Source organism: Gobius niger (assembly GCF_951799975.1).
Source record: "Gobius niger genome assembly, chromosome: 14".
Lineage (NCBI taxonomy): Eukaryota > Metazoa > Chordata > Actinopteri > Gobiiformes > Gobiidae > Gobius > Gobius niger.
In genome coordinates this window covers 3777425-3801182 of record NC_136865.1, presented here as the reverse complement: position 1 = coordinate 3801182, position 23758 = coordinate 3777425, and the positions used below count along the sequence as shown (strand labels likewise).

The following is a 23758-nucleotide window of genomic DNA, read 5'->3' as shown; positions in this document are numbered from 1 at the left end:
TATTTACAGTGCCCTGCCTGGAACTGTTCTGATCTGGGGTCATGTGTCTAAAGAATGAGATGAATGAAGAGACGTGACTCAAGCGAAGTCAAGATTTTTGCACTGAAAGTGACGTGTCAGAGTTCAAGCCTTATGAAAAGTGATTGGAGGGCAGGATAACATTGGTTGGCCAAAGAGAGAATCGATGTCAACTTTGAAAAAAAGAGTAGAACCATTGCTGACACATGATGGCTCTGACCAGTGTTGGGCAAGACACCTTAAAGATGCCTTGTAATGAATTCTATATTAGTTACAGCTTTAAAAATGTAATATGTTTGTATTATATTTTCAAAAATGTTACACTACTTTGAGCTACTTATGAGTTACTTTTGGCAAAATATAAACCGAAAATAGCAGTAATGCCACTGAGCAAAAGTACAGACAAAGATTTCCTTTTCGTTCGATTCCAACTTCCCCAACTTCCAGCTTGAGTTTCAGTTTTTCCAAACCATCTAAATGCACTTGTACCTTGAGTCACTGCTACTTGTAATGACTAATATATTTCTGGATTTTCCGTAATATGTTGTGTTCCTTAGTTACTCGTTACTTTTGTAATGCGTTGCCCCCAACACTGATTCTGACATGGCATTTTCTGGACGATTCACTCACTCCATACTTGGCGGTGATAAGTTACTATTGTAGCCACAGCTGCCCAGGGGTAGACTGAAATAAACTTCATAACAAGTAAAGGTCTGTACTGGTCTGATCGGGGTGATTAAATGATGACAATGGTTATCTATTACGCAGAATGAATGACATTGATCAGAGAGACACTGAGGGGGGGGTTACAACAGTTGGTGAAGTGGTGGGAATGCCGAGATAAAGAAGACAAAAGATCCAAGCTCCCCCGAGCAGATACCAGCCCTGTGTGACACAATCTCCAATCAACTGCTCATTTTAGACAAACCTTACAAATACAACAAAATACACAAAAAACACATACTGATTTGGTGAACAAGTTCATTCATACCAGTTGTCAAATCACTTACCATAAAAGTGCACTCAAAGTCGGCTGTTTTGTTGAATTCTGAGAAGTAGTAGGGACTTCAGTAAAAAATATTACTATTTAATATTACTTACTGAAATATGTCAAATTGCAGCCCCAGGTGGTCAATTGTACACTGTAAAAAAAATTCCGTTGTTTTTACAAAAAGGCCTCGTGGAAGACCCAGGACACGGTGGTGGGACTATGTCTCCGAGCTGGCCTGGTGTCGCCTCGGGGTCCCCCCAGAACAGCTGGAGGAGGTGTGTGTGGATCGGGAAGTTTGGGCATCTCTGCTGAGACTGCTGCCCCCGCGACCCGGCCCCGGATAAAGCGGAAGAAAATGGATGGATGGATGGATTTTACAAAAAAACTTTGGCAGCTGTGGTTGCCAGAATTTTACAGTAACATGTAAACAAGGTTACGGAATGACCTGTATATTTTACATAATAAAACTGTTGACTGCTTTCTATTTTAGCATTTTTTTCCTGTATATTTACTCAAACCAACCCACTATTAAAACAAGTTTTTTTAGTACAATTTACATGATGATTAATGTCGAACACGAGTAATGGTTAAGTTAATTACTCGTAAACATTAGTTTCAAGTCCTTAAGTTTTTTAGTAATAGACTCCGGTTGTACATTTAACCGTATTTGCTTTGTTTTTTTGTTTTGCAGTTTTTCTGTGTTGAAACTACAAAGAAATGTGATTATTTTAACATCGAGTGTCTTTAAAAGTAACAGTCTTGTGTGGTAAAACATCTAACTGTGTGTTTTATCGTTTTTCAGTTTACATTTTTTTTTCAGTCACCAATTTACCGAAATTTTCAGTAAATTTCAGGGACATTTTTTACAGTGTAGGCTTTAAAACTTACAGACCATTACCTCAAATGTGCATTATGCAACTTTTTAAGTGTTTATTGTGTATTATACCTTTCAGTGACCCAGCGGCTCATAGTTAACCTACACAGTGGACCATCACAGTGGCCTCTGTGATGCTCCAGGACCAGGATGTCTCTGCTTGAAATCATGAGGTGTGAAGAACAACTGGAGACAATCGAGTGGATTTAGAGAAAATATTTACTGGGTGAAGAGTATAGAACAAGTTTCACAATGATAGACATGGGGTTTTTATCCTAGTATGCAAATGAGGTATGTTTAGGGCGTATCCTTAAAGAGATAGGATGGCCCAAATTCCAAGTAAAAGCAATTATTTTCGGTGGGGGGGTTAGTTGAGAGAGACTGTCTGCCTGTGGGGCCCTGTATCAGTCACTGTCATGGTGACTGGACAGCTGTGAGGCCTGAAGATAGAAAACACATTCCTTGTCCTATAGGTTTACCATTAACTTCCACTAACGTAGGCAGAATACACGTTGCACACTCATAACTCAACACGCTGCCATGCTCATTCATTTATAATATAATTTGAACATAGTAATATTAAAATTATGATTTCACTGCTGACAGACCCTCTCAGCACAAAACCTACAAAAGACGTTTTAATAATATTTAATTTATGACTATGGTTAGGAACAAGACATGTGATGCACGTTGTGTTTCACTCACACACATTTTTATAAACTAGAAGGTCTTGGCTTTCAAATGAGGCATCACACTGCCATTATAGGCTGTAGCTCTCCAGTCAACAAGCTCAGAGATTTGGATATAAATAATTTCTAACCCTAACCTTTAGCTGGCATGTAACAGGTTCATAAACATTAACATTTTGATTTTTTTGACTTTGATTTTTGCACAAATGTGGGACAAAACAGAAACAGTCTTAATTATTTTATTGAGAACCAACATTTAAGTCATATTTCGGTGGCTTCATTGCAAAATAAAGTTTGCACTTAAAACAGAAGAAGAAGAAAAACAATGTTGCAGTGCACTATGGGTGATAATCAGCTTTCTATCAGAGGTGCATCCTGGGTAAATTAACCAAATGGAGGAATCACCCATTGGGTCGAGTTGGACCGGGTCAGAAATCCCCCAAATTCTGCTTTGATGGAGTCTTGCGTCACATGTTTAATTGTGATTTTATTTTGGATTTTGCTCAGCAGCTTTTCTGTGCCTCGTCGTCGTGTTGTCACTTTTGTTTGTCGGATCCTGTGCCTTTAATCTGCTCCGCCGCCGGTGTTAGCCATGTCTCCTTTGATACTGTGAAGGAAGTGTGCCGGTGAAGGATGTTCTCGCTGATTGTTCTTCCCTCCTGCAGGCCCGGCTCCTTCGGAAGAACCCTCCTCTGCCTGTGTTTACCGTGGCTATGCTAATTTTAGCCTCTCAGACTGATGAGCGCCGTCTCAATGCTAATTCCAATTAAGGTCAGCGAGAGTTTGATAATCCCCCTCAATCAGAGAAATGTGCTCTGTATGGAAGGATTAAAGGCTATAGCGCTGGGACACTCGGGCCTCTGTGAGTCTGTGAAACAGATTCACAACAGGAGCAGTTCAAAAAGACAACAGTAGATGATAGTTGATAAAAAGAAGTCAGGTATGAGTGAAATATGGATCCCAAACTTGTCGAAGTACCACAAAAATAGGGTTGTTTGAAGTCCCCGCAGTCTAACGGAATAGATCTGCTCCATAATGAATGATTGGCAATGTTGGTGAATCAAACTGACACTTATCATTGCAGAGGCTGCTTTTTCCTTCTTCTTTTGTGGGTAAAAAATTAGGATGTGGCCAATACAGAAATATAATCATTTTTAGCTGTGACCAAAAAGTAATAATTATACACATTTTTAGATCATCAACTGAGAAAGACGACTTAAAGCAATATACCTCATGTCTCTATTCTGTCACTTAATTTGATTAAAAGTTACTGCATATGTCATTTACCGTCACATAATAACTGGTCATTGGCTGTAACAAACAAGGCAAAACAAAAATAGTCCCAGTGAAGCTGCATGTGGCAGTTGAGGAGTGGGCGTCAGGCAGCAGCAGCAGCATCTGTAACTTTAGCTTTTCGTTAGCTCTGTGCTAAAAGTTATTTTCTAACTGTGACTGACTTTTGCTAAAGCGTTTCTGCCTCTGCTCCTGTTCTGAGCTCTGTGCTCATGGACGTGGCTCCCCTGACCTGTGTGCATGTGTGTGGCTGATGCTGCGCTTGGACCCGGTCGGCCTAACGCCGCAAAAACAATGCCAAAGTTAAAGTAGTTTATCATGTTGCACAGAAAATTATTTACATTTACCTGATAGACATAATGGTTGAAATATGTCACTGTTTTACATAAAAGCCATGACTAGTGCAGGGGTCCTCTCCTGGGCCGTGGCCCAGAACCAGACCTGAACCTGTTCACGTTCTGCTCCAACCATTACCAAGACCAGTGGTTCCCAACTTTTTTTGTCCTGCGTACCCCTTGAGTCAATCATTTCTACTCAAAGTACACCTTTTTTCGAGGGTGCAGCTAATCATTTAGAAAATGCTCAACTAAAGTCAGATTTATGAGTACTTTGTAGTGTGTGGGTTCTAAATTGAATGAAAACCTTAAAATTGACATTCCTTTTGAAATCATAGTGAAATTTCAGTTTCATCTTCTTTATGATCATTCCAAGGACTCTCTGCCAAATGCTCGCGTGCCCTGGGGTCCCCATACCCCTGGTTGGGAAACACTGACCAAGACGACCCGAAATGACTCTCCCCACTTTTTGCATCTGATCTGGAGTGTGATCCTCAGAATTGGCCTCGAGCTGAAGGCTCTGGCTTTCACCAGACCGGTGTAACAGGCCAAATTAACCCCCGCCCAGATTAAACCTAGGCCTAAGCCAAACTATACCCGGGGGTATAAAATAGCTATGTTCTCAAAGTTATTGGTATGTTCTCACTAAATAACCATTAAGGAGAAGAGACTTTGTGATAAAAAAAAAAGTTTGACATTGATTTGACTTATGAAATGTGAACATTGGTAATAACATAATATAGGCCTAGCAATTAATATTGCATCACATGTCAACTTTGTAAGCCTTGAATTACCATAATAACCAAAAAATAAGCCATGAAAGTGCAAATCCTCCATTTGATGCCACTTAACATTTGTTTTGCGCGTTGTTGTTTTTTCTTTTATTGCGCTAGCTAGTGATCTTCCCTTGATGAACGGAGCTAACTGACTTAAGTGTAAGTAAAATACAATTTTAAAACTCTAAAACACAAGCTTTTTTTAAAATCTAAGAATATATATGAACAGATATGTGCTATTTAAAACAATCAGGTGACATTTGTGATTAGGCCCAGTGAAAGTGTCTTGCCCAAAGACATAACAACAGCCTGTACCTGCAGGAGCATGGATTTTTACTGCCAACCTCTGGTTAAAGGACAACCCACTCTATCACCCTAAACTACTAGCCTGGGCTATAATATACCCCGGGGTATAAAATAGCCTAGGCCAGAACATACCCGGGGTATAAAATGGCCTAGGCCGCTTTAACCCCGGGTATAGTTCAAATCGGGGGTATACTCTGGCCTGTTACACCGGCACCGCACTCCCCTTTGCATGCTCACCTCAGCTCACGCTCACCTCTCCGAAACTCAACACTGAGCTATAGTCTCACAACTTCAATCTGCATTTACATCCTGTTACACTGTTGAAGCAGTCGTCCTGAGAGAAGAGAATATAGTGATGGTTCTGTAGCGCGCGGGTATCAAGGAGCTGCTCTCCATGCTTCAGAAACGGGACTCATAGTCTAGTTAAGCATGTGTTTCTAAGCACAAAGTGATCCATCTCAAACTCACTCAGTAAGTAGGCAGTAAGTCCTATAATCTAAACTTAGGCTTGTTGGACATGTTTTCTTTTGAAAGCGCTCGAAAACATGATACAGTGTCACGCCAACATCAAGTTTGGACATTGATGAAGCATGTGAGCCTGGTTTGCTAATTACAGCTGGGTTTTTTGACACTTCTTTGTGACGGGATATGAATCACATAAGCTCCATATGGCTCCTGTCAGCTCCCGCTAATCATGTCTGCTCACACTGATCAGAGTTCTGACGCTACAGTCACTCTGTCATCCCACATCCCAAGACAAACGAGGAACGTCACTGAGCGGCGAAGCTCGTGGGAAATATGGACACGTTTTTGGGAGTTTGAATAGACTGTAGATCGACCTGAAGGACAGTGACGCAGACTGGTTTCTCCATCACTAAAAGAGGAGCTTTAGTGGTGATGCGGATCCGACCATAGAAAGTCGAGATTTCTACCTAGGACACTGTGGTGCAATTGATGTGTGTCTCGAAGTCGTGCCAGTCGAGACCCACGGCTCTAGAGAACCCTCCAGTTCCCGACCAAAATTTGAGCTTCTGAGAAAGCAAATTTTCAAAGAACACCTGAAATATGTGACCAGACACAGAAAGTAAGGACACGAGTCGATGTAGTCTCCAATCTTTCCAAAGATGTGTAGCACAAGGAGATCTGATGATATTTGGAGAACCTGTGAACGTTGTTCTCACCTCTCCCTGCTGCTCGGAGTGACAATAGGGCTCATTTACATCTCATTTACATAAGCCATACCCGCTCCCCTGTGCAACACTGTAAAGCACAGGGGGCAGAAAAGGCAAAAAGCAAGGAAAATAGGCCATTAAAGAAATAGCTTTGCAAACAGGTTATATATAAATAAATGTCTTGCATAAATGGATGGATGGATGGATGGATGGATGGATGGATGGATGGATGGATGGATGGATGGATGGATGGATGGATGGATGGATGGATGGATGGATGGATGGATGGATGGATGGATGGATAGATAGATAGATAGATAGATAGATAGATAGATAGATAGATAGATAGATAGATAGATAGATAGATAGATAGATAGATAGATAGATAGATAGATAGATAGATAGATAGCTATACGTAAACAGTTTGGATCTGTCAGAAGTTGTGCCTGCTTTTCAACAAAAAGGAGCTCTTACTCATTACAAAGTGTGTTGAACTGGTAATAATAAACCCACAACAAACTCACTCAACTTGCTTTAGAATGTCCAGCTTCCCTCAACCACATAACCGGCTGCAAGTTTGTTGTTTACATTGGAAGGATCCATGCTGCCAAAAGCTATGTGTTGTTGTTTGGGAGGCGAGGGCTAGCCTCTTTAGCATCACCTCCAGCTCTATATTGTCCTTACTAAGGTTTGTTTGTTTGTTTGTTTGTTTGTTTGTTTGTTTGTTTGTTTGTATACTTTATTGTCCCCGTAGGGAAATTTGTTCTCTGCAACTGACCCATTCATTGATGCCGCTGGGGCAACCTGTAAGGAGCAGGTCCCATCTCCTGAATTAGGGCCAGGCTGATGGTCAGAATCACCTGGCTGGAGAATTCACCTATTAAACATGTTTTTAGTGGCGGAGGAAACCTACGCAGACACGGGGAGAACATGCAAACTCCACACAGAAAGGCCCCGTCCAGATGGGAATCGAACCCGGACTTTCAGCCACACACACTTTTCTTTCCCTGTGCACGAGCATTGGCCTTATGTGCTGGGTTCTCTCTCACACAAATGGGAAGGAACAGACATCTGCCAGACATTGAAATGTCAAAAACGGATGAAAGCTTGTCAGAGAGATGCAGACCTCTGGAAATGGCAAAAAATATCAGACCAGACCGTGTGACCGTGTAATGTTTTGCTGTTTTGAGTTGACAGAAAGACTTGAGAAGAACCCAGTGTGACGCCACCAGAAATCACTCATCTTCCAGTGCTGTCATTCACACAGCTGTAATCAACCTGAAGTGTCCAGAAGTAAGGTGTTACCAGTATTGATCAAGACACATGAGCTGAAACGTATTGATTTGGCCAGGAATTTTATAAAGACACATTTCCGGCCATGTCCTAGTGGGACAAGGCCTCGTGGAAGGCCCAGGGCACGCTGGTGGGACTATGTCTCCGAGCTGGCCTGGTGTCGGCTCAGGGTCCCCCCAGAACAGCTGGAGGAGGTGTGCGTGGATCGGGAAGTCTGGGCATCTCTGCTGAGACTGCTGCCTCCACGATCCGGCCCCATGGATGAATGGATGAATGGATGGATGGATGGATGGATGGACATTTCTTTCTTCAGACTTCAGACTCACTTCTTGCAAAAACGTGAAGAAAACTAACAATATCAGTCAAAATGGATTCTTGCAATAATTATGTATGCGCTGTATATGATGGATGTGCGTATTATAATTAACTCACCTTACGTTTTGACGTGTGCCCTTGCCATGCAGAGGATATGGAACATGCGTCAGTGTGCTGTGCCTGGCAACCAGCCACCTTTACAATGATATTAATCTACATGGGGGGAGTCTTATTCATCCTCATTTGGCTACTTGCAACTCGGCTTTCTCAGTAGAAAAGTGGGAGAAATGAAAGATATCCACTTAAAAAGCCTCCGACTCACTCCAAATGACTGACGATCCACTGTGAGCTACACCTCACTTTCTAACTGGGGCTGGGTAGAGCAGGTCCCCCACATACATTTTGCAGGGACCCACTTTGGCTCGCAGCATTCCATTTGTTTTCCCAGTCCACACGACTTTGAAATTGCACTGCTATGGTTCCTGAACTTTGCTCACGCCTTCCATTTGCAGGGGGCCCAGGGGATTCGGCTTAGGGAGGATGGGGTGACTGCTGGCCCTGAGGCGGAGGCTGCTGCGTGACCCAATGAGGCTGGAAGACCCATGGTGGGGGAGACTGGATGACCCAAGGGTTAACTTGGCTGGAATCCTCTGGCTCAAAACAGTGTGTGACAAGGTCGTAGTTGGCAAATTAGGCTTTATCGTCGTCCCGCAGAGTACACTTCCCTTCCAGCTTTGTTATTGACAGTGGTCCAGTGGTGTCTTTCCTCATTCCCTTTGAATTCTTCAGTAGAACATCAAAGTAGTCAAAAGGCTAGTACAGGGCGAGCTCCAGATTACAAAACACAGTGTATAAAACAACCGGTGTAGATGACATCAGCATAAACCTTGTTAGTTGAGTCCCACGGTGACTCATCATTTTAATACAACTATATGGAGTTTATCAATAAATACATTTGCCTATATGATGTTTTAGATGTCTACAAATTCCTGTGGAAACAGTAACATTGCAATATGCCATTTATTTCATTCCAAATCTGGCCCTCATTCCTCCACTTTGGTTTATAGCATTCCATGTTATTTTTCTACACCAGCCCATTGGTTTGGGGGTGGTGCGGTCTGCAGAAACTTCCTTCAGTGCCCAGTTCTTTGCAGATTTGGCTTACTACCCAGGGGCCTCATGTATTAAACTGAGTGTGACACTCTGGCTGTAGAAGTGTGTAGGAACGTGACTCAAAATCCAGAATGCAGTCTGCCCCCTCTCTCTCTCTGCGGCGCAGTAAAGCTTTCCTCTTCATGTGCTGATTACAGAGCATTTATCCTCTGTTTCGTGCCTCAGCCTCACGGTGTTTAAGCATGAAAGCGAATTGACCACGGCATAACATCAGGAAAGCTGACATTGACAGGGCTCTGATAATTTGATGCCCATTGTCCGTTGGGAATAAGTTGCTTGTGGAGCAAGAGCCTGTGAACTTTGAAGCAAAAAACGTTCAACCTAGAGAGGTCTCGGGTGGGTCCAAAAAGCGCTCCATGTGTGAAAACGCCTTCAAATCCTCAGTATGAGCCCTTTACTGATCCCAGCTGTGCACAGAGGAGCGGCTGTGTAAAAGTTCTGACGCCCTGTCCACACAAAGTCAAGCTGAGGACCAAAAGCAAAGATGTTTGATCAGTCCAGTGTATCGTCCAAACTAGCCCAGCGTTTTGGGGTCTGTAAACAAACATTTTCCAAACTAGCTCCCAGAGTGGAAAGATCTCAAAACACCGTTTACGTGGCGCCGTTGTTACGACGTCTCCGCAACTTTTGCTAAAGCGATGACATCACAGCTCCAGAGTCTGTGATCCACAATCTACTGACCTTATAATGAGTTTTCCTCATGGATCTATGATGGTTTGACTCCGCTCCTCTTTGCTCCACTGCCGTCCACAAGCCACAGGTGACAAGTAGAAAAACACGGCCGAGTCAGTCTGTGTTTTTGGACTGACAGTAAAAGTCCGGTCCATGACAGGTTTTTCTGCTTTAGTCCCGTTACGTCTGAAGAATAAACTCGCCTCCTTATCTCTTCTGTAGATCCTAAATCCTTGAATCAGCTTCATTTTCACTGTTTACATTCCACTGAAGTTTACTGCAAGTTTACCTCTACATCTTGTTCTATTATCTGTGTTAGCGTCACAGCGCCTCGCACAGGCCTGGAGGATGAATTGCGCTGTTTTCACAGACCTGAGTCGACCCATGTACACATTTACTAAGCTGGCTTAATGCTTACAAAGAAAATTTCTAAAAATATATCAGCGTTTTGTCTTCGTGTGGATATAGTTTAAATGTGATGTGATCTGTCTGCTGTCTTTTTGCTGCACCAAATATGTAAAATAATACAATTTGCCATCTTGACGGCATTGTGCTCTTTCGTGGGCGGGCCTCAGCCCACTTGGTAAAATCATCCACAATCACACACATGCACTGGTCGCCAGCATCGTATTGTGTACACGTATCACTAAAGCCAGGGGTTCTGATAGAGCTGTGAGATGACAGAGCATGTCCAGGCCATCAGGTGTAAATAGGGCAGTAGTCTCTTGTCTCTTTCATCCAGGATCTTGCTCTTTTGTTGTTTGTCATGGAGGTCATTGGTTTCCCCTCACTGGAGTAAGCTGAGTGGTGCTTAGATTTCCTTCTTCTGCACCAATTTTGTTCCATAAACATTTCTTTTATGGATAACTGTTTCTTCTCGGCTAAGGGGAGACTTGGCAGGCCACACATAACCTTTATTCATTGTGAAGTTTTGGGCCGGCCTTAACAAGTCATTTAGATTAATCAAATCAACACGAGAAGCCGTTTTCTTCTTTTTATTTTATTTTGATCTTCAGTTTGATGTAGCAATTCTCAAGCTTCAAACTTTCTTGAAGATTAATCGCTCACTGAGATCTAAAAGCTGTATCCCTCTTTCTGAGTGTACGGCAGGTTCAAGTGTGGAACGATTATTTTCTCTCTCTCTCAGGTACAGCCTATTTTCTTGAGACGAAGCAAGCAAGGCCAAACAGAAGCTTCATCTAAGTTTAGCTTATTAATAGTCCGGCACTGGAAATGACTAAATGAATGCCCGCTGTGATGTTATGTTGCTATGCCCACATCAATGTATTATGTTTGGGATTTTAGCTGTGAGAGAGAGAGAGACTCAAGGTGACTGATAACACTTTGTCTTTGTGTCTGTCACATTTAAAACAATACGCCTGGCACAACTTCCCATACATATATTTTATATATTAGGATTAAATAAATAGATTAGTCAGTTAAAGGCTAAGCTAAAAAGGTGGGTCTTGAGCTGCTCTTAAAAACATTTTCGTTCTCTGCAGCCCTGAGCTCCTCCTCAGGTGGTTCCAGAGGCGAGGGCCGTAATATTGGAAAGACGCCTCACCATGAGTCTTTTTGTTGACTTTAGGAATAACTCGGAGACCCCTGCCGGAGGAGCGAAGGGGCCGTGAAGGTTCGTAAGGTAAAAGCAGTTCTGAAAGATAAGAAGGACCAAGACCATTAAGACATTTAAAAAACATTAAAAGAACTTTAAAACACCTAATGCCTAAACACAGTCAACAACAGTCCCAACCGAGAGTTTAAATCTCCAGTCGCCACTGCGATCAAGCAGCCTCCTGATCGGCTTCGGGCTGCTGTGACTTTAGTAATAACCAGTGTGAGGGTGAGTGACTCCATGGACCAGATGTGGTCTGGCTCCTCCTTATTTGCATGATTTTTGCCTCCCCACATTCCTACCTTTTACCTTTTTGATTGTTGTGTCTTGTTTCATTGGTGTTTTATTTCTGAACAGCTTTGAGCTCCTTAAGTTGTGAATGACAATAGAAATAAAGTTGACATTGACAAAAACTGATTGAGGTCCTTTCTCACAGACAGGATTCTTTTGCAAAGAAAATCAAACAATACAATCTTGATCACATGGTTTCCGCACAGGCTCCTAAACCTTACTGTTTCATTGTCAGACCATGGGCACATTCCTGCTCTTTGAACAGATATTATATTCATGTTTAACCACTGGCAGCTCAGTACTGCTTTATCTCCATCTTAAAGCCACCAAGCTCTCCTTCAATGACAATAAGTTTCACATTTTAACCAATGAAATGGGAAGGTTGACAGGAGGAGTGAAAGAAGCCATTTTTGTGAAGAAAGAAAACCTTCCTCTGAATCGTCATGGCAGTCCTCTGTGTACAGCAGCCTTCTGCACCCCAATTTCAAGAACACTGTCATACCAACCAATTATAACTCAAGCCCTTCCAACTGAATCAATATGGTATATTGAGCCTGCAGTAAAAAAAAAAAAAAAAGATCTTTAGTCGCTTACTAAACACTGAAAGAACCAAGTACAAAGGATGGCTAAAGAACTTTAGAACGACTAGTTTTGAGAGAAAAGTCAGCTGGTGTCTTGGTGCACTCATTGGTATTTTGATTTGTGACTACCAACACAGTAGAGCAAACTCTTCAGCCACTAACCACTCCTCTGAAGACATCCATCCATCCATCCATCCACCCATTTTCTTCCGCTTTATCCGGGGCCGGGCCATGAGGCCTTGCCACCTGAGCTGGCTCCTTTCGACGTGAAGGAGCAGCGACTCTACTACAAGCTCCTCCTGGGTAACTGAGCTCCTCACCCGATCTCCAAGGGTGCGCCCAGCCACCCTGCGAAGGAAACTCATTCATCCTTGAGAGACGAAACGTGCAACACTTAAACTACAGAGTACAGATGACGGGTCAAGAAACGTTGTCTACGATAGTGATCAGAATGTTTAGCCCGAACTGCCTGGGCCTTGTTTAGTGCAGATTCTGCTTATCCCAGAAAACAGTAACGGATGTGTCCCGTGTCCGTGATGAATGGTAGAGGGCGGTGTGAAAAGGCCATGAGGTTGGGATAAGGCCTTCTGTCTGACACTCCACAGTGAGGGGAGAGACGTGGGGACAGTTACCATGTTTATTCACACATTTCATACTCAAGGTAACTCGATGCGCCGTACGCACATGTTGAGAATATTAAAGAGACTCCAACACTCATAAAAGGCGAGAAAGAACATGACAGAAATATATTAAAACGATACAATATCTTTCTTTTGAAGTAAAATCCATCGACGTGGTTTGACTTCTGATGGGGTGAAGTTTTTTGCGTTTCAGCATAGAGGGCCGAATCAAAGCGCGAAACCACTGAATCACTATAATACGCTCTCTCCAAAATAGCAGATCAGATCACGACGCAAATTTGACCGTTATTTCTCCCTGACGATGTGGGTCTTCATTGGCGTCCCCGGCTTTTTGAGCCCATGCGAAGGTTTATGTACACTACATACTGATCAGTCCTCTGTCTGCTCTTGACATTGTGAGTTTGTCGTGAACAAATGAGTGCTTCATGCAGCGCTATGTGTCGCTGCCTTGAACATTGATTCGTTGAAGTAAGAGACTTGTGACGGCGGAATTTGCAATGCTCGATTTAGCTCAACAAGAAAGGAAGTTGCATTGCTTTTGTCTGTTTCAGAAGTTTCTGCTCTTGCATGTTTCGTTTTTGGTGAGAAAATGTTCAACGCCTGCATGTATCCCAGCACACGTGAGTTGCAAATCAACAGCAGCGGCGAGTGGTCATGTTGGTACAATCGGTCAAAAGGACACAACTCTACTCGCCTGTATTAGCTTATCAACGCACCATTGATGCAGTATCAGTCTTGTGAGATGAGCTTGTTGATGAGCTCAGGCTGGGTAACGTTAAGCGATACCAGTATGGTCGAAAGCAGGTACAGAAAACAATATTATATCGACAGAATGTTTTTTTAGACCAAGTTTTGGTGCCTGTTGTCCAGGGACAGCATTAAAGGAAGTTACTTTGAAAGTGATTAATAAAAAATCAAGGCCTTAAAAGTCATTTAAAAAGCAGTAAATTGGCAGTAAATCAAAAAGAAAATCTTAGAGACAGAGGACCTGATCTTGTGTTTCAAAACGCAGACTACAGTGTTCCCTCGTTCATCACGGGAGTTACGTTCTAATAATAACCCGCAATAGGCAGAGTCCGCAAAGTAGTCAACTTTATTTTTGACTATTATTATACATGTTTTAAGGCTGTAAAACCCCTCCCCACACACTCATACACGTTTCTCACTCGTTATTATACCCACTGTGTGATTTGTTTTGTCTAATAAGATTTTTAGATTCACTTTACAGACGTGGGGATGGAAACATCATGACCTGCTCTCATCTCCGCTGTGCGTTTGTTCAAACTAAGAGACAATCGTAGCTACGACCATCTTTATCGTAGCAGTTTCAGGCTTCAGCGTGTGCTTAGCTGAGGCGAGCGCCACATGCTAGCAGTGTGGAATCATACCCGCTCATGCCCGGCCTGTGCTGCCGTGACTCTGCAGTGTGCACTGATGTGTTGACGGTCCACAGAGATCCTCTCTGCAGCGAGAGGAGGCTCACTCTGCGACAGCGAGGCCGCGAAATGTGAACCGCGTTATAGTGAGGCACCACTGTATAGCGTAACAATTTGGAGCAGCTCTGTCTTTGTGCCGGACCTGGTCCGTAGCATTAAGCCTTAAAATGGAGAAACCCTGTTGTTTCAGCTCAAATAAATGATACACATTTAATAAAGAAAGTTTTTCATGGAATACATTTGCATTATGGTTCTGTTTTCTGGTTCTATAATAAATATTTGTAGTACAGGTGTCTAAAAAAGTATAGTTCAGGTATTGGTATTGAAATATAACGGTACCCAGCCCTATTGATAAGCTAATATTGGAGTCCTTTGCAATGGGGATGTGTTTTTTTTTTTGACTGATGGGGGATCAAATCTGATCCTAAATGAGTTTTTTGTGTAAAAATCTCCTTTAAGTGTCTTTCCACAGGAGCAGTTTGGGGGGTGTTTCCACACCTCAAACTCTCGATCCATGCCGAGAGGGGGTTCTGAGAGGGGGGTCCGTGAGGGCGGTCCGAGAGGGAGGTCCGAGAGGGGGGTCCGAGAGGGGGGTCCGAGAGAGGGGTCCGAGAGGGGCGCCTGGAGTTGTTCACTTGTGTAAAAGGGAAGCACATTGAAAAGATAAGGGAGAGTTGTCAAGCAAATATAGCACGGCTTAAAGCAGAAACAAACATAATTTCATCACATACAAGAGGTAATTTGTTGTCATAATCCATGAGATGACAAATTACTGTTGAGCTAAAATGTGTAGCAAAACAAAGCGGCTCATTAACGACAGCCATTTGCAGTTGGGCTTCTGGAATATAACGACAGGTCAAATGGAAACAGGAAGCAGTTTCCCTCAGCTGCATGTTCCCATTGAAAGATTTGATAGTTCCTCCAGCAGATCTTTGTTCTACTGTAATGATTGTTCTCTGGTCTGTTTCTTCAAGCTTAGGTGATGCATCCTCCTGTTTCCTCTGACCCCTGCTGTAGACGGTGGACCAGTCTCTCCAGCAGAGCCTTGTGGTGCTCATACCGGTCTCTCTCTTGTTTGTCCAGGCCTCTGTGGTGCACCTGCTGAAGACTGTCCGTTTACTGCGGCTCCTGCGCCTGCTGCAGAAGATGGACCGGTACTCCCAGCACAGCACGGTGGTCCTGACCCTCCTCATGTCCATGTTCGCGCTGCTCGCCCACTGGATGGCCTGCATCTGGTACATCATCGGCAAAATGGAGATGGAGGCCAACGCGTACAACTGGGACATCGGTGAGTGATGGTCTCTGCGACGCTCCGCGGGCCGCCTCATCCATCACCCCGTAAAGCTCACTCAACAACAGGCTGTAATTAACCCCCAGTTTGTTAAAGGGACAAAGGATTTTTACTCCAAATCAATCGCTGGCTTCCCGGCCTGTATGTGCAGGGACCTGTCCCTTTGCCCTGGGCCCTTTAAGCGCCCTTCTCACGACCACAGTTTTTTCTCCCAAAAAATAACTTATTTAGCCAACATGTGCTGAAATACTGTATTTTCTCCACACTAAACATGAAATGAATGAGGAAAAAGTATGTGAATGCTTTGGAATTTCTCACATTTCTGCCATATTGGTCACTAAATGTGGTCTGATCAAAATCATAGGAATGATGAAACAGTGTCTGCTTAAACTAACACCACCCAAAGATTTACATTTTATCATTTTTTTTAATGGCCATAACATGTAAACATTCACAACACAGAGTGGAAAAAGTGAGTCAACACCCAGAAACTCCCAGTCCATTGAATAAATATTTGTCCAGGAAAAACCTGAAACCTGATACATTCACAACAGCGTGGAATAAGTAAGTGAACCCTTGTATTTAACATCTGCTGATCCTTCTTTTGCTTTTCTATAGTTGCAGATTAGACACAACGATCAGGATGAATCTTGGATCATTCCTCTTTACAAAACTGCTGCAGTTCAGCGAGATTCAGGCGGTGTACTTACTTATTCCACGCTGTATTGTGAATGTTTACATGTTATGGCCAATAAGAATATGATCAAATGTAAATCTTTGCGTGGTATTAGTTTAAGCAGACACTGTTTAATCATTCTTATGATTTTGATGAAGATCAGACCACATTTAGTGACCAATTTAGAAAATGAAGAAATGCAGAAATGTGAGAAATTCCAAAGCGTTCACATACTTTTTCCTAACACTGTGGGTTCATATTGTGTTTATTCAAAATTAGTTTGTGGAAAAAATACAGTATTTTACATGATGTATAAGAAATGTGATTCATTTTTGGGGTCGTGGCTTAACATTCTAGGATCATGGTGGGTCCCAGGTGAGAACCACGGTATTAGACCATCACCATTTTGGTATTTTCAATGAACTCATACAGTAAAAATGGTTGAGCAATGTCCTAATTTTATGCCGGGTGGAATCCAATTTGATGATTTTTAGTGACATTTATTATACGGCTCTTCACAACGTAAGTAGAACGCTCCGTTGATTTGAATGGGATTTCCCAACGTTCTACCGGTCATTATTATCTGATAAAGGACCTCTGAAAAAAATAATGACCGCTGCCAATGGCAACGGAGTTGGTGCTTTCATATCACTCCGCACGTACGTAGTAGCGACACTATCTCTGTCCCTGTCACCGCTTCGCGTCGGGGTCCGGTTCGCCCTGTCGGTGCTTATTTTCCCGATAATGACCAGCGTTCTATACATTATCCCTTACTTAAGGCCTTCGTTTTGGCATAATTCATTTAATGACTTTTAAAGGAATAGGCCACCGTTTTTAAATACTGAGATATGTTCTTACTTTAGCTTTGACGAGTTCTTAGGACCTGTCTGATCTTCACCCGTGCCTTCAGTCACGTAATCACAGCGCAGACGGCGTTAGCATTTAGCCTCTCCCTCTCTCCACTATAGCTCCAAAACAGGTCAAGATAGAAGCTACCAAGCTCTTCCACGTTTTCCCTATTTAAATATGGTTACGTGAAGTGTTCCACTACAAAGTATAATTACACAAAATTAAACAAGGTGGATTTTCTAAGCGGATAAAAGGGGGAACTATATTGTAAGGCGTAGTAATACCAGGAGTAGTTCGAAATCCGCGCAGTAATCTTCACATTACTGTGCGGATGCCAAACTACTCCTGGTCAACTTTCGTCATTGAAATCTGAATTTACTTTGGAAATTGTAAAATACAGGCCACGTGATAGCACTGATAACGTGAGCATGCTTAAGGTTCGGTTCCATGGGTTTTCTTCAAACAATGTGGTGATTCGATTCACTGAAATGTGAGTCATTTTTGACAATATGACAATCCGGCATGATTGCGCACATGCCCAGTCTGAAACATTGTCCATTAACGCTTTTCTGATACTTCAAACAACACTGACTAGCTGGAAATATACAACGTGCTCATGAGAGATTTCTGATACTCCCCAGACCAAAAACATTAGAGCCGTAGCGTTATGTTGTTTAAATGAAGAACAATAGTCGCCTCCATCCCCCTCAAGCCAAATCGATGTCGGCCTCAGCGCGCTCCGCCGGTGTCCATGAAGGCCTCGGAGCCGTGCGATCGACCCTCTGACGCCGCCACAGGCAGGGACCATTTTTCACTTTTGGTCCCGCGCACGCCGAAGCTCCACACCTCCACTCAGCCTTCTTCATCAGTCGCTTGTTTTACGCCGGCTCACGCGGGACCCGATAAGCAGCCTTTCCGCGGGAGTATTTCCTAATGCGCGCCTCATTATTTACCCGGGGACAGGAGATCGATATGTACAGTCGCTTAATGCGCCTCCTAATGCAGCGCACCTGTCCCGCCGCTTTCATTCCGACACCTGGAAATGGATCTGAAAACGAGTGCGTGTGACAGCAATAAACGGCCTGCAGTAACGTTTCCTCACGGTTTTACACGGGAGCGGATGTTTGTTGTCATCCCAAAGACTCCAGGATGAGAAGGAGTGAGACGAGGTGGCGTGGCGGGAGTGGAGGGAGCTGCGCAGGAGGAAGAAGGAGGAGAAGGCGGAGGAGCTGACCAGTGCAGGACACCATGCTCTGTGTTCAAATATAGACACTTTGTCCCACTCGATGCTTCTGCGGGTGGGTCTGGTCAAGCTCTGAGTGAGTGACATGGGGATTCAAACCAACGCAGAGACTTTTCAGGAGGAGAAAATGGCTTTTGTCGCCCCAAAAAGGCGACATGAAGATACTACATAATTGGCCCCTGTGATGAAAAATGGCCCCCATTTGTCATCACAGGGGTCAAATGTCGCGTGCAAGCTGAAAAATAGCACGTTGCAGCGCATTTACGATAAGGCATTGCATGTATTGTGGTTTTAGGATTCATGGATTTTCCCTCTTTTTATCCGTTTGCAAGTTGGCCATTTTATACTCACTGCTGCCACCTCAGGTCATACGTGTAACTGCACCCTCTAGGGGGGGAAGGGAATCTTATTTGTATTGCGCTTTTCATATGACACATGGGCAGACTGACAGAAGCAAGGCTGCTCACATCTGCGCCAATGGTCCCTCCGACCACTCACACATAGGCATTGGGTGAAGTGTCTTGCCCAAGGACACAATGACAGTCTGCACCTGCAGGAGCCGGGATTGAAACCCCCGACCTCCCGATCATGAGACGACCCGCTGTACCATCTGCGCCACTGTCGCCCTATATCTATATTAAGCTCCTGCATGACGGCACTTCAGACCCGAAGTAACAACTTTCTGAGTGACAGTGCAGGATTTTAGAGGCAGTTGTGGTGATCAGGTCTCAGCTCATTCTACACATTAGGACATGCAGGGAGAGGAAAATACTTCATTTTGACATTTTTAAACTCCGTATAGTCCCTTTAACTTACAGAAATTTTGCGGGGGGAAAAAGTGGAGCTGATGTCATTTCCTGTGGAGAATTGAAGCTCCACTGGTCACGTGCCCCTCCATTTGCTGCATCCAGATGCTCTTGAAAAAAAAACCCGACACTCTTTGCTAGCGCTAGAATATGTAGCACGATGCTAACATTAGAATGCTGGTTAGCATTGTCCGTTTTTAATGCATTTATGGGCTGTTGAACCACTTTACTCCTCTCCATGTCTCTGTATCTTTATTTAGTAGAGAAAAAATATTCATAATTTAGCATTTGTTAAAGTATTGATGGAGAAATGGGAGAAAACTCACTTTTTGCTCACTTTTTCTTTTCCCCTTGCGGCTGCTTTAAACGTGACCAAAGAAGCCATCTGTATCTATTGCCCGCCCCAATGAAACGTCTCCATTTCAAAAACAACCCACAAGTGAACCAGAGTAGCCTGGCTAACGCCAGACTAATAATTTTCTCGTAGGAGAGGTGTGGTTTACGATCGTCCATAGCCGTTAACGAATGTCGTCTGCACGTAGCCACGGCCAATCGTATCATCGTATGAGATGACGTATGACGTACCCGCTGTAAACTTTTGAGCTAAACTATTTAGAACTCGGTCTAAAGCTTGATTGAAAAATAGCGTCGCGTCTGCTGCTGTCATGTTGGATCCGTAAATAAACTTTTTTTTTTATCCGTAAATAAACTACAAGCTTCCATAATATCGAATAGTTCGTCATCATCTTGCCGGCCCTCCTCGTTCTGTGATTGGTTCCCAAATCCATGCAAAAAAAATTCGGCCATGGTCCCCAGGCTGCTGTGCAGTTCCAAATGATTCGAGCGCACACAGCAGCATGGCGTTAGGTTAGGACCAGAGCATGGTAGTTGAAGAATGCATGAATCTAAGCTCTGACGTGCTCTGCTGTGTTATGGATCACCGTCACACATGTTATAACACCACTGATCCGTGCTTACCTTTTGTTGTAAGCAGCTGCTCCTCGAAGATTGGTCCATAACTCCAACGACGACCAACAAATGAACTCACATCACTCTGTGTTGCAGAGATTGTTTCTTGTAAACAACATGACATTTATTCAGTCCGTGACTTGGTTCATTTATGCAGGTGTGAGTGCAGACCCCTCCCCAAAGGAGCTGGAGCACAGCCCTGTTAGGATGGATGAAGTGTGAGTGCATCATGTATCAAAACTACACTGGGATTATCTCTATACTATGGTGACATGCTCTTAGTGTATATCCTCATCCAAATGATAGAAATTCCTGTAGCCATCAGAGCCTGTTCCTACAAATGCGTACATATTTTAAGATGTGTATGTAGAAGAAGAAGCATAAACTTAACTGAATATGACTTAGCATGTAGCTCAGAGACACTTTTACACGCTAAATTGTATCTAAAGTAAAATCTCAAAGGGTCTGTCCATTCATTAATGATTTCTAAGCTTTGATCTCACCTTTATGTGTTGATGGGTTGACAGCAGCATCTGGATCGTTCATCATTTGCGATGTTTGAGGCTAACACCTAAGGAAGAATACACTGAGCAGGCTAACGGACTCTGAAAATCTGGAGTAGGTTAAATTCCCATGAAGGATAATGACATCTTTTACTCATTAACCAATCAGAGGAGAGAATCCAGTTACTCTTTCCTAACTCTGTGGACTGTGCCCACATCAAATAGTCACAATAGTCTTTTTATATGCAAAAACGAAATATACAATATGTTTTTATTGACAGCATGATGATAAATGAATTAAAAGCAACATTAATATCTTTAAAACATGAAAGCAGCGGGATATGTAGAATATAATCAACAGGACCTGGACTAAACCCGTCCCACAGTCTGAGAAGTCACTCAGCTGCGTTCTCTACAACATTAGTTTCCAATAACCCTGGGCCTGAAGTGAAGCTCAGAGCACATATATGGTCGACTTGTGCTGGTGGAACAAATGAAACATAGATTTGGGCGCAGGCTGAGACGGCACTGAGAGCGCAGACATATGAGCTCAAACTTTACCAAACAGACCAAAGAGACGAACCACTAGCTCCTTATATGTGCCATAATTGTCTTGTCTAATGCTCTCAGTCCAAGGCAGATTACCCTCCTTTTCATTCAAGGGATTCCCCGCCTGATATACGTATGTTTGACGCTGGGAAGAGGAAAGGCGCGCTCTCCCTGGACTCTGGCTCCGTGTGGGAGCTGCAGATTTGGTCCACATGCTCCATTGAACAGGCTTTACTGGCGGATCTGTCAGGGCGACAGTCGGCCTGTGACAGTGGGCAGGCTAAGACATTATCCCCGACTTCCACTCAAAGAACAAAAGTCAAACTCAACTTTCATATCCGTGGTGTAATGTTACTTTGTCAGTAAAAAACCCGACCAAGAGGAGCATTTTTGGTTAGTTTCATCAATATAGCCACGAAATTAAGCCCAACCTCTAGTGGTTAAAGCTCATGAAAAAAAAAAAAGTTTTTCAATGAAACTCATGGATGGTGTTGTGTCTCAGGGCTCTTTGAATCACTGGCAGCAATCTCAGACGCCTGTGATGATTAGTTGTCAGGTTAAGCCCAGTTAAGGGAAAAACTACTGAACACACACTACATTATTAAGCAGATCACCATTTTCAAGCAATATGGGAAAGAAAAAGGATCTCTCTGCTGATAACAAGCGTGAAAGAGTTGAATGCCTTGGTCTAGGTTTGAAAACATTCAATATTTAATGAAAGATTAAGCGTAATCATCGTACTGTTAAGAGATTTGTGGCTGATTCAGAGCACACTTGGGTTTGTGCAGATAAAGGCACAATGAGGACGGTTTCTGCCAGACAAATACATCAGATGAATAGAACAGCTGCTACAAAGCAGCAAACAGGTATTTGAAGCTGCTGGTGCCTCTGGAGTCTCCTCCAGAGGCTGCAGTTGTGCATAAACCTTCTATCCGGCCTCCCCTAAACGGTTAATTGAAGCTGATGAACAGAAACGGCTGCAGTGGCTCAGAAATACATGAGGACTCATTTACAAACAGTCTTGTTCACTGATGAGGCCGTGTAGCCCTGGATGGTCAAATCAATGGAGTAGTGGATGGTTGGTGAATGGTCACCATGTCCCAACAAGGCTGTGACGTCAGTAAGGAGGGGGCGGAGTCATGTTTTGGGCCAGAATCATGGGGAGAGAGCTGGTCGGCCCCTTTAGGCTCCCTGAACGTGTGAAAATGACCTCTGAAAAATATGTGGAGTTTCTGACTGACCACTGTCTTCTTTCTTCAAATCATCTTCATCATGACAACGCTCCATGTCCTGCTGTAAAGAAAACCTCTGCATCACTGGCTGCTATGGGCATAAAAGGAGAGAAACTCATGATGTGGACCCCCTCCTTCCCTGACCTCAACCCTGTTGAGAACCTTTGGAGCCCCCCAAAAAAAAACTTCCATGAGGGTGGGAGGCAGTTTTCATCCAAACGGCAGCTCTGGGAGGCTATTCTGACATCCTCCAAAGAAATCCAAGCAGAAACTCACAAGTTCAATGGATTAAAAAAAAATTAAGCTGCTCAAAGAAGGGCTCCTAAGGTAAAATATAACTTGACCTGTTAAGATTTTTTTGGTTAAAATAGCTTTTGATTTCAGTAAACATGACCTCCTAATGCTGCAAATTCCACATATGACAATTTTCAGTTAATTACAAGCTTTAAAACGTATTGAAACGATGAGTTGCATAATAATTTGGAACAGTGGATTTTGAGGTTTTTACTATATTTATTTGTGAAAAAAATACTGTTATCACTGGGAGATTTTTTCAACCACATTTATATGATCCCCCACCAGTTAAAGACTTGAAAATCATGCTGACTCTCATTTGAGTTGACAGTTTAGAAAATCTGAGAAAAATGTCATTATAATTTGGAACGCGGTGTACATGCGCGTTCACTCCGCTATCGACTGACCGCCTGAAAGGGTGCGATAAATCCATGAAGCTGCACTCCCGGAATGACTCCGTTATCAAACCGTGAAAGTCGTAGGTAGTAAAATCTCTGAGCTGTTGCCTGAACGTGTTCGTAGCTCTCACAGACGTTCACTTGAGTTAATAGGTGTGTTTAAGGTGAAGTGGAAGCCTGGATTGAAACTGGGCGGGTGGCGGCCGAGACCAGAGAGGAGTCTCGGATCACGTAACGTCTCGCATTTGTTGGAGAGAGTTTGTGGATAAAACCAGTTAAAAGTTTGTGAACACACTTCTGGAATCTGCCTCACCATCAGAGCAAAGAGCAGACTGTTCCTGCAAAGACTGCGCCCGCCTGGCTCATCTTTAACGCACTTGTTTAGAGGCTCGTTTCGCCGGAGTCAGGGGCGTGCTGGGACATCATTTTGGCCCAGGACTTTTATTACTTAAACAGGCCCACATGTCTTCAGACCTC

The 23758-nt window shown here is 43.3% G+C and overlaps 1 protein-coding gene across 1 annotated transcript in view; it reads left to right on the top strand.

Moving 5' to 3' along the window:
* Nucleotides 1-23758, top strand: part of kcnh8 (potassium voltage-gated channel, subfamily H (eag-related), member 8) — a 165819-nt gene that overhangs the window by 89464 nt on the left and 52597 nt on the right. The window contains exon 7 of the mRNA XM_079571228.1: nt 15555-15759. Coding sequence (XP_079427354.1) covers nt 15555-15759 — 205 coding nt within the window. The remainder of the gene's footprint in view (nt 1-15554; nt 15760-23758) is intronic.